The sequence below is a fragment of the Heteronotia binoei genome, chromosome 15 (genome assembly GCF_032191835.1).
Source record: "Heteronotia binoei isolate CCM8104 ecotype False Entrance Well chromosome 15, APGP_CSIRO_Hbin_v1, whole genome shotgun sequence".
In the NCBI taxonomy this organism is placed as follows: domain Eukaryota; kingdom Metazoa; phylum Chordata; class Lepidosauria; order Squamata; family Gekkonidae; genus Heteronotia; species Heteronotia binoei.
This window is the reverse complement of record NC_083237.1, coordinates 45,315,731-45,327,911: the sequence shown is the minus strand read 5'-3', so window position 1 is coordinate 45,327,911 and position 12,181 is coordinate 45,315,731. Positions and strand designations below refer to the sequence as shown.

Genomic DNA, 12,181 nt, shown 5'->3' with positions numbered 1-12,181 from the left:
GAATATTCCAATGTGAGGGAGGGCAAGAAGGGTTGCTTCAGTGCTAAAATGTTTTTTGCCATCTTCTGGCCATGGAAGCAGGGGGAATGGGGGGGAATGAGGTAGATATTTGTGAATTTCTTGCATTGTGCAGGGTGTTGAACGAGATGACGCTAGAGCTCCCAACTTTATGATTCTATGCTTAATTTTATAAACTGTTATTTTCTATACCATCCCCCTCTATCATTTGTTCAGATCATTCCCTACCAAGCAGCTGATTGAATTATCTCTGCCCCCTCCCCGATCCCAACCAAATGAATAAAGCAGGGCATCAGGCATTTCATTTTTGCAAAGAAAAGTGTTTTTTGTCATTTTGTTGTGTACACAGTATACAATGTGAGTTTTACATATTGAGAGAAAAAAACGTCTCAGACACTAATAATAAACAATAAAAATATATAGGAACATCCAATAATACAGAACACAAATCCCATATCTCAGAACAATACCCTTGAGGCGCGAACAAGATACACAGAAATACACGTCGTAAAAAAGGGGGCCTTCCGAGATCCAAATGGGGGGGGGGGAGGAGAGAAAAGTCTTTTTTTCCCGTTACACGAAGCAGGTGTGTGTGTGCGCATGTGTTTCAGATTAACTTGAAGCTGGGCCCTCCAATTCTGGGGGTGTGCGGGTTTGGCCACTCTGCCAAAAGGCAATGCTTTTGTAAGGTTTTATATAGGATTGATGGCGCAGACCTGTTGTCCCAGAAAGTGTAATGGCTCTTGTGTCCCTCAAAAATGAACCCTGTACTGTGAAACACACTCCCCTCCCCCAATCCCCTCGCTTTCCCCAAACCCCGTGTTCAAGCTAACCCCACCTTGACATACAGGTTCAACCTAAAGTCCTTCACCTCTATAAGGCCTGACAGCAATCAGTAGCCAGGTTTTGTAGGGAAAGCAGTTAAAAACTAATTTGCAAGCTCTAAAATATCCAGAAGGGAAACCAGTCAACCCTCCCTCCCCCTTAAAATACTCCATTTTGAGTAGGGTTCGGTGTACACCAAATTCAACACACACACACGCGCACGCCCTTCCATGCACACTCACACACACACTTGCCAGCCTCTATTCACCCACAATAAATAATTAGGGGAGGAAAAATGGGATCTAGGGGAATAAGGGGAGTTGTGTATATGCATATATAAAAAAGACCCTCCCCTAAATGAAGGGGAGGGGGGTGAGGGTCACCAAATCCATTTCCGGGGCTCTTCAGAGACTAGTTGAAAGTAATCCTGACATAGCAAAAAAAAAAGGACAACTCCTTTTGAGGTGAGATCCAACCCCTCCCCCCCCCACTGCAAGTACCTTTTCATGCCCTCCCCTAAATGAAAAATGGAGGGAGAGGAATGTGTTGTGGGGAACTTTCACACACTCCTGTCTGTTTTGACCCGGTGAAAATGAATGAGAAGTCTTTAGGAAATTGGGAGTGCTCTGATTGGGGAACTGTGAGAAGAACAGAGTTGAACCCAACTAGAGTGTGCTTGCATGGAAAGAGAGAGAATGAAAACGGGAGAGTGATGAAACTGAACTAGTGTGGAAAAATTCCTACCAGGAACTTCATGGTGAAGAGAAAAAGTTGGGAACAGGAATGAGGTAGACATTGGCTGGGAAGTGAGAATCTGTCTGCTTGGGGCGGGGTGGTGGTTGTGGAGAGATGTATGTTCAGTATGGGATTGATTTGGGATGTTCATGGGCCTTTCCCAGGAAGAACGAGCTGAGGTGATAACAGGCTGCTAAGTGTGGTGCGTGTGTAACTTGTATGACTTGGGGCCTCTTGAAGGACATAGGGGCAGGGGCTGAAGAGTGGGGAATTGGAACCTATTCTTCTAATCTAAAAAGATTTAGTTTTAGCATTTCAGTTCAGGGTTAGAAAGAGAAGGGGGCTCTTGGCTTAGGAGGGCTAAGGGATAGGAGGCAACACGGAATCTCCTGTCCCCCTTGACAACAACAACGATAAAAAAATAACGACCTCCTAATGAAAAATTTCAGTCCAAACCAAAGAACGTCACAGCTACGGGTGAGAGAGAGGAAAGAGAAAGAGAGAGAGGAAAGAGAGAAAAAGTCCTGCGCATCGTTAAGTTCAAGTTAGTCAAATACAATATGATACATAGACTTTTTATCCTATACAGTATATACAGCTGAGGGGAAGGGGGGGGGGAAACATAGAATCCTGCCTTGTTAAAGACCATAATAGGAAAGGGGGGGAACTACCCCTCCTGCAGAGGAGATAAAATGAAACAGGTACTAGGGGGATATAACTGCGACCTGCTTTTTCAACCCTCCCTTGACCCATGTGGGGTCATTTTGAAAAAAAATCTAGACAGCTGGGAGGGGGGAAGAGCACACCTAGGAAGTCTTGGTACAGGCAGATTTGCTATGGGTATCGCTGTGCTTCATCCCCTAATTTACCAGTCAAAAGGGATACTGGGAGAGGTGGGGAGATTCTCCATGTGTCACTAGAAGCTAGGATCCCCCAAGTGGGGTGGGGAGAGCAGAGACAAACAACAGGGGCTAATGGCAGGATCCACCAGCAGTAATTGCCCCCCGCCCCCAACCACAGACACGAAAAGATAAGATTAAAAAGCTCACCCCAGAGAGAAGGGCTCTCTGGAAAGAACTGTGGATGGGAAAAGGGTGGGAAGAACTTGGCAATAAATATTTTTTTCGATCGGAAGCAAGAATAGAAAATGATCGTCATTAGTGTGTGGGTGAGAACGCCCTTCCCCCCCCTTTTTTTTACACTGAACAACAATGGTTTGGCAGAGATGGGATTGGAGTTGTTTGTGGTGGGGGAGGGAAGTAGGGTTATATTACCTGATCAGACTGCAGGTAGTCGAGAGAGCTGACACCATGTAACCGGGAAGCGGGTCACTGCAAAGTTCCCTCCATGTTCAACTCAACCTCTGGGAGAATTTAAAGGGCCTCGATGGAAGAGATGCAGGATAGAACCCAGATCCTCCCCCCCCCGCCCCTTTGTTATTTCCTTCACCCGCAGAACTCAGGAGACCTAAGACCCAGCCTCCTAGCTCTGAATCGCACACCACCGTTCCTCTCTGACCTTCCTATGGGTTCTCTTCCTACTCTCACCCCATCAAGAGCAGAGGCGGGGCAAGGCTGCTCAAATTAGACATTTATACATTTATATATAAATAATATTTCTCTGTACAGCCAGGGCAAAAGGGAAAGGGGGGCGGGGCATCCGTCCAAATATCTAGTGAGAACCTCCCCTCCACACGTCCTTCTCTGCCATCGCAAACCATCCCACACCCCACCACCGAAGCAGAAGACCCATACCAGGTCCCTGGGTTTTGTTTTTTAAAAAAAGGAAAACAAATAAACAAAAAGGGCAGGGGTGGCGGTGGCCGTACTGAGCGGAGTCTGAACTCGTTGCCTGCAATGGTACCCCTCGACTTTCCTCTCCCCACTTCCTGCTCTGGCTCTGCAGAGGGGTGGGCGTTAGGCGGCCCCTCCCGGGGCGTGGCTCTGGGCGGCTTGCACGCGCGTCACGCACATTTGCTCTGCGCCTGAGTCAGCAACTCGCTGAAGGAGTCAAACAGTTTCTCGAGCCATGGCTGGTTACGCATGCACTGCTGAACCACTTCCTCTTGGCCCAGGTCCTCGTCTTCACCCTCGATCGCTGTCGTCTGGAAGAGACCAAAACGATAAACGTCAGGAGCCCGAGCTTTGAGAGAGCAGAAAGGCCACACGAGTAGGGTTGCCAGGTTTGTCTCAGAAGATATCTGAGATATTTGTGGAGCCAGGAGCCAGAAGCAAGGTTGTGACAAGCATGATAGAACTCTGGCCATCACATTTAAAGGGACCACACTACTTTTAATGCCCTCCCTTTGTCAGAAATAATGAAGGATAAGGGCACCTTCTTTTGGTGTTCATAGAACTGGATCCCCTGGTCTAATCTCTTTGAAACTGGAGGGAGGAGAGGCACCAGATGCGATGCTGAAAATTTGGTGCTTCTGTCTCAAAAAACAGCCCAGATACCCATGGATCAATTCTCCATTATATCCTACAGAGTCCAATCTCCACAGGGTATAATGGAGAGCCCAGTGGACATTCAACACCCCACCCCCACTTTCTGGTAACTTTGAAGCAGGGGGAGATTTGTAGGTGCCCAGAAGCATTCTTGCCATGTCTTGATTGTGGTTTTCTGGTTTTTTGAGGCTGGCATCACGGAGCTGCTGGTTTTCCTACTCCCAATTTGGGATTGGCAACCCTACATACGAGGTAGGCATAGAAACAGGAGACAGATTACTGGAAATAAAGTGGACCTTATATCAGGCAGGAGCGATAGGTTCCTTGTAAAGCAGGTATCTTATTTGTTAAATCGTTTCTTCAGAAGGTCAATGTGCAATAGAACAGCTGGATTAAAGTCCAGGAGCACCTCAGATTTTGGGGGTGGGAGCTTTCAAGAGCCAAAGAAGCTTTGACTCTTGAAAAGATTATACCCCGAAAACCTTGTTGGGCTCTAAGGTGCCAGTGGACTCGAGCTGTTCTACTGTTAAAATCATGTCATCAATATGCCTAAAATTTCAAATAATAGCTTTATGCCAGTGTGGTGTAGTGGTTAAGAGCAGCAGACTCTAGTCTGGAGAACTGGGTTTGATTCCTCACTCCTCCTCCACATGAAGACAGCTGGGTGACCTTGGGCAGGTTACCATTCTCTCGGAGCTCTCGTTTCAGCCCCACCTACCTTACAGGGTGTCTGTTGTGGGGAGAGAAAGGGATGGTGATTGTAAGCTGCTCAAAGACAATACTGACTTTGATGGACCGACGGTCTGATTCAGTATAAGGCAGCTTCATATGTTCAGAGTCCTTTGGGTAATGAGATATTACCAGGTAGAGGTATTTCCAGATTGCATTCATTAAGGTTAAGGGCTGTGCCGTGCGGAGAATGGATTTCTGCATCAAAGTGTGGGAAATAGAATTCTTAATTTCACCGGGGGTGGGGGGTGGGGACAGGTTACAGTTCAGGGAGACATGCTGGCCATGTATCTATTAGGCTTTTTTGGGGGCGGGGGGGTGTTATGTATATAATTTAATTGTATTGAATAAACATTTTATAAATTGCTTTTAAAAAACAGAACAGCAAGCAAATTTTGCTGATGGACTGTAGCTACAATCATGAATGGGCATGCCTCCATGCTATGAACAATTTAAAACAATGGGGAGGGGGGGACAACAAAAGCATATCAATTGTGTACCATTTCAAATTATTTTGCTTCACTTATTCTGATTTTGTTTGTTTTAAAAAAACCTATTGCTGCAAGTAGAAGGCTTAGCAATTTTGCTTTGTTTCATTTATTTTACTTCATTTACAACCCCACCTTTGCTTCTAATGGAAGCAGCTTGAATTATTCCCCTCTCCTCCATTTTATTCTTACAACTGTGCTGTGAGGCTGACTGGCCCAGTCAGTTTCCATGGCAGAGCAGGGCTTTGAACTTGCTCCTCAGAGATTCTAGTCCAACACTCTCAGAGCATGCAATGGTGACCTCAAAGCAGCTGTTTTATTACAAAGGAACTTCAAGAACAGAATGGAGAGAGAAACTGCTGAATTAAAAATTATTATGAAACTTGGAACAAACACCTCCCCAGGACTGAACAGGGATGTTGGTTTTTTATCTCACTACATATGCTAAACACATTCTGAGTATAGCTATATATCCACAGTATTTTAATGTATTTTTCTTTTAGAATAATGTATCAGAATAATGTTTTTTTGTATTGACATACTCAAATAAGGGATATTGGCTGTTTATCTCATTACGTATACTAAACAAGCTTCCACTATATTTTAATGTATCTTTTTTTCTAATGGCAAACTAGAATGCCCCCTTGTTGATGCAGCCCAGTTAACATAAATTAACAATCACCAGACCCCAAATTGTGATTCTTTTAATCTGCTAACAAACATTTCCATGATTTTGAATACTAATTCGCTGCCCACTTTCTCTATATTTAGGACTGTTTGCCATTCCATCCTATTGTCTGATGAAGTGTGCTTCTACCACACGAAAGCTTACATTCTGAATAAAACTTTGTTGGTCTTAAAGGTGCAACTTGACTCCTACTTTACTCTTTAACTGCTATACCACACAGGCTATCATAGCTGAGATTCTCATAAAATGGAATTCTGTGCCCAAAATTATACTGCACTTTCCCCACACTCTACATATTCTGTTGGCATTTTGGTTGTACGTTTCAAGACAGCAAACGCCAGGTTCTATGATCAGAAGCAATGAATCGTCTCTTGGTATTATCAAATGTTATACAGTCCTGACAGTGGCATGTTTCCTGAATTGCCATTAACAACACACAAGAATATCTCCCTTAGGAAGACACAACAGACGAGTGTTGCTGATGCTCAGGAATGTGTCGGCCTTACTGAGGGATCTGGAAGGGCCAGAAAAGCAAGCTGCATGATAGCAACCCAAAATCGCTTGGGGAGCTACTTGCTCAGCAAAAAATCTCTCTCACTAGTACACATACTCCCACCAAGATGCAAACTATGGCTGGGATTCCTGTTTCATGCATTGTGGGCAATCAAGCAACACTCAAGCCTACTATGACATATTTATTTCAAAACACTTTCCTAAAGCTCAGTACTTTTCTAACTCTCAAAATGGTGTCACATGCATCCTCCTCAAGCACGCTTAACAGTTCTTTCCATTGCTGAATGGCCCTCCCTGTCAAGCACTGAGGGACCCACAGCTGGGGTACTACATGGCTCCATTAGTTTGCTGGATCTCTACAACTTGATCTCTTCTTCCTTCATTCACAGCATACTCCACAGTATCTGGGACCAGGAATTCCCTTAAAGCCCAGCTTTCGCTAAATATTCTTCTTAAAATACAATCTAGTCCTCTTGTTCAGCAGCTATTTTCTAAATGTTCCAGAGAGTGATGTCTGCACCCTCTGTAATGAGGGATGCACAGAAATCAGGTTTCCAGGGTGCTAAATAGCTATAGGTTATGGATTTTCCTTTCCTATCAAGTCAGGTTGGCCTATAAACCTCGAGTTCAACCCCAGACTTGCCCACTCCACATCTTTATGACTCAGCCATTGAGGGACCAATCCACAACAAGCCTGTCTCAAAGGACAAAAAGACAAGAGAAAGCCAGGCAAAAGGAGGCCTCTGCAAGGAGTAGAAGGTTGGGTCCATGGGTCTCACTCACCTCATCCTTACAACGCAGAAAGGTGTGGTACTTGTAGTGGTGAAGGGAATGGTACAGAGTGTAGAAAAAGGACTTCTCCACTTCCACGCTGAATTCCTGTCAACATCAGAACAAAGAGGTGAGGGAGAGATGAGGAAAAATAAATCACACAAGAGGTCACAGGCAAGTTCTTTTCCCTGATTCTTACAACCCCCCTCATTTCATGTTCCTGAAATATCCAAGAATATCACTATTCCTCATCCTAAATGACTGCCAACTTAAAACTCATAATTTTTTAAAAAATGAAGATATGCTAAAACCTTATCCACCCTTGCCCAACCAACCTCTTCCCAGCTTCCCTCCCTCCATTTTGCACTGCTCCCCTCCACCTTTTCCATTTACAATGCTTCTGCAAAATTAACTCTCATGTCTGTCACTGTGGGCACTTCCTCGCCACACTCTGAAGAACTTCCACTCATTCACTCTGCTGAAACATTTTATGCTCTCCAGACCTCTTAAACTGAGTGGGCTAATCAGTACTTGCAGTAGAATGAAGTTCCAAAGTGGTCCGACCCTTCCAGGAGGACGGCCACATCTATGAATTTTCTCCCACATAATAATAATTCTGAAATCCTGTGCAATTAGACTTCTAGCACAGCAGGAAGCATATGTCTACCTTGAGGCACTAAGTTTTTACCTTCAGGGAATGGCATTAAACTTTAAAAATCCCATCTTCTACCTGCAGATCCTCTCTAACATAGCAAGATTCTACCAACTCATTTTGCTGCATCTGTGGGATTAGATCTTCAAACCTTCTTGCATCCTCGGCAAGAAGGTCTTCTCCTACAAGAAGGCCTTCCTCTACTCCTGAAACAATTTCCATGCCTCTAGGCCAAGTCACTCCCTTGCTAAGATACTCGCAAAGCTTATTTAAGCCTGAACTAGTTAACGCTCTCTTCTCCTTGACCTTGGTTATTTCTTTATCAAGCGCTGCCTCTTTTCCTGCTCTTGTGTTTCATAGGATTTTATTTTCTTTCTGAAGGACTATTACTTTTGCAGATGCCAAGTAAGTTCTAAATAATCATAAAGAACATAAGGAACTAAATAGTCATAGTAACCACAAGGAAATCCAGCAATTTTTTTCATTGGCCACAACCAAGCAATTGAATGCTGAAAAGAGAGTCATGTTCAAATTTCTGATCCTCTAATTATTTCAAGACAGGAACTGTCAAGATCAAAATGTTTTAGAGAGAATCTACTTGCCCTGAGCATTAAATAATTCAAATTTCTTCAAATTGAAAAATATCGATATTTACTGAATGCTAAATTCCTCAAAGCTGGGGTGGTGGTGGTTGTTCAGCAACTTTCATTTGTAAAATCAAATGTTTTAACAGATCTGGGATCCCTGAACAAACAAAAAAAATCCTACGTATTCTTCTCCTTAGCCTCTCAATATTTAAATCTTTTGAATTGCTAATTTGTAGATGACGTTCTGCTTTCCAAATGCTGAAGTTTTTAGGAAGAGAAACATTTAAAACGTCACTCTTCTTCCCCCACTTAAAAAAGCTGCAATTGCTGAGATTTAAAATCTCTTCAACATTATAGTTATTTTTATTGCTGAAGATATATAACAGCACACTATTCTAATAAGGAACCCTGCCCCTCCCCATTCCAGCTCCCCCAGACCCTCTGGAAGCTGCAGTTCTGAAGGGATGCTCAGAACCTCGGAGAATTTAAATTAGAATGTTCTTAATCTGCAGTCAAACAAATTGGTTTGAAACGTATTCAATTAAGGCTACACGCCTATGCTACAAATTGATTTTAAATGGGTTTTAATTCATTTCATGGCTTTTCCCTACAGGAGCTCCAAAGAAAAGCAAACTTAATTTTTCTATAAATTTTCATGCAGTCAGTGCTAGTTGGGCCTATTTGGCAGAGGCTGCTCTTGCTTCACAAGTCAAAACGTGGAGTACAAGACATTATCAATATCCGATCCAGAATGGACCTGTCTTTGACCCAGGGGAGCATATGCGTATCCTCTTCTGAAAGACTTGCTGTATGCATGCTTAGTGCTCTGCAAATCTGAGCTATGAAAATCACACTAGTATGTTTGGCAAGACAAACTAGGTCTAGTTAACTGCTCATACAGTCCCTGGCCAATTTTGGTCCCCCCAAGTTAGTACATCCCAGGGAAACAGAGTGGTATGAGCTGGACACATGCAGTGCTCTGAAATTTTACCTCAACAGATAAAGACCATACAAACAAGAAGAGTTTTGAGTTTGCATCTTTTCATTAACCCCCCGCTAGTGAAGTGAAGCAGTCTCCAAAAATCTGGGAGCCCAAGAACCCCATGTTGATGGTTTACAAGTGCAGTGGGTGGAACTGAGAGTGGCTTAGTCTGAGAAAAAAACAGCCATGTTAGCCATTTTGCTGAACAAAGCACTGTGGGGGGAAATACCTACTGCCCTACTGTGTGGATTTGGCTTCTAATACCCACCTGCGGTTTGGATACATTCTTCTTGAGTTTATTGAGTGTCTTACGGTTGTAAGGTTCACCACCCGGGCGCAACTTGACTGTGGTGTCGCACGTTTCGGCGTGGAGTTGAGGGAACGTATGGAGCGCCTCCTGGGCAGAACACAAAGCAGGAATCACGAGACAGGATTTTTCACATTAACAGATCAAATCTATGACTCTCACCCTTCTGTGCACCTTGGACCCCAGTGGGATATGGCAAGGATAGGTATTCAAATAAATAAAAAGAATGAAGGTTTTGCACATGGGAGGGGGCACCATAAAAAGAGTGGAGCAAGCAACATCTGCACAGCAACTTGGGAAAAGCCCAGAGATGGTGGATCACAACTAGGTGGTGTCCAACCTGAGGTGGAGGGAGATGATTTTCTTAATCAGAGCATCACTGCCAGATCTACTGGGTAAGGGACACAGGTGGGGGGGGCCACCGAGCTTCAACTAAAACACCTGAAAATCAAATACAGATTCCCTCCTCCCTGAGAGCTATAGCCTGGAGGAGCAAACTGCAGGCAGCTCATAAGGTATCTGAAGGACTGTTTAGTCCCATGTAGTTCAGCCCATTCAAGGAAGTCATTTTCTGAGGCCCTGCTTTCAGAAGTCAGGAAAAAGGGCCTGTTCTGAAGGGGTACCACAGCCAGATCCCCTGTGTTCACTTGACATCCTCTTGACTGTCATTTGGATGCCAGACAAAGTTTCTGAGGGTGTTCTCTCTCAGTTCTGTTATTTTTGCCCCTCGTTTTGGGTGACACTGTTTTACTCACCCCCTTTTATACCAGTTTTTACTCACTGCTATGAAATCTGAAGTTTAGCTGATTTATTTTCTGCTATTTACAGCTACATGGTGCTTGTGGCAAATAGTATATATCTGTTGTTTCAAACTGCCAGCTTGTAACTGTCATGATATTTTATTTTAATGTTTTGCTCCATTTTTTATTGCTCTGAGCTGCATAGGACATTTTTGGAAAGGTGAGAAATATTCATAATTTTAATAAAATATTAAGTGAATATTTTCCCCCCACAATCCAGGCAACCCTTTTACTGAGAAGCTGCTATCAGGCCATCCCTCTGTGCTTCCAGGACTGTTGTCCAGTTGTAGTGAGAGTCTGCTTCAGTTTTGCACATCTTGCTACTGGGACTTGCCATTCCTTACTACCATTCCCTTCTACTTCAGAAATTGTGGTCTTTCTGCTTGGAGAAAAGAGGGGGATCAGGCAGGAGGGTTTGATTTTTTCCTCTGCTCAGATGATGATACACAAGAACTGAACTCACCATAAGCCTGTGGGGAGCAGACCGCAAAGAGAACATCCCAAGCTATTCTACCCCTGAAGAACACAGCCCCCATATAAAAACACCAGTCCCCATAGCAAGATGTGCAAAACCAAAGCAGAGTCTCACCACAGACTGACAACATAAAAAGGAGAGAGAACCAAGTAAAGCTTGCTACCCAGAAGGTAGAACTACATGTTCTGAGGTGAGGATGACTGAATTCTTTGGGGGCACAGGAAGAAGACAAGGCCCCGACTGTGTAACCATTCTACCATTTGCCTTGAAGGACAGAGAAAGTGGTTATTCAATTCCCCCACATCCAGCAGAACTGTTTTGAAAATTCTTGCATTGTTTATTGACTGTATCATGCTGCTTATATTGCATTGCTTTCTAATTTCGTAATCCTGTTTTCATTGCATCATTTCCACACATTAATTTCTTATTCATATTCTCTTATTCGGTAATCTGCTTTTGGTCTTAGCGAGAAAGAAGGACTCTAAATGAAGTAAATACATAACCAATAAATAAATTCCAAAAGGAACTAATTTTATAGAGGCAGAAATCTTACTGGTGAGAACAAGGAGGAGGTTTGTGACCTCATATGGGTCAGACACTGAGATCTGGGGTCCCAGCTAAGTCACATACTTTCAATCTTTAGCACATGTTCTTCCTTCCTTCCTTCCTCCACACCCCACCCCTCTCTTTGTCAGGGCTGTCATGAAGGTGAATCAGGAGGAAATGTCTACTCCCAGATTGTGACCAAACAAACTATATGACTAAGCCAAACATCCGAGAACAATACAGTCTCTGGGAGGATTAACACACTTTCCCCTCCTGTTCCATTCTTGTACCTGTAGCGAGGGATTAAGAGACACTCTCTTCAGCACCTTTTTCTTGTGATCATTCAATATCCCATCAATCTTCCTCATGGGTGGGAGATAAAGTTCATCTGTGGAAGAGCATAAAAATGGATTAAGGGGCAGAAATAAGTCATTGAGGATGGGGGTGGTGACATGACCTGAGACTACTACTGTAGAGAACTGACATTCTGCAATAAAGAAAGAAATCAAAATCTACTATGCCTGCCACCTTGCACCAATTAAGTGCAAAATTTTCAAAATGCTGCATTGTTCCTCAGGACACTAGAATTCCTGTACAGGCACTAGTTTTCTTTAAAAG

The 12,181-nt window shown here is 43.6% G+C and overlaps 1 protein-coding gene across 1 annotated transcript in view; it reads right to left on the bottom strand.

Moving 5' to 3' along the window:
* Nucleotides 1-317: 317 nt before the first annotated feature.
* PRR12 (proline rich 12) overlaps nt 318-12,181 on the bottom strand; it is a 55,125-nt gene continuing 43,261 nt past the window's right edge. Inside the window, exons 11-14 of the mRNA XM_060255559.1 lie at nt 11,854-11,951; nt 9,704-9,832; nt 7,227-7,322; nt 318-3,682 (exon numbers count right to left, since the gene is read on the bottom strand). Of these exons, the coding sequence (XP_060111542.1) occupies nt 3,542-3,682; nt 7,227-7,322; nt 9,704-9,832; nt 11,854-11,951 (464 nt within the window). The 3' untranslated portion in view covers nt 318-3,541. The remainder of the gene's footprint in view (nt 3,683-7,226; nt 7,323-9,703; nt 9,833-11,853; nt 11,952-12,181) is intronic.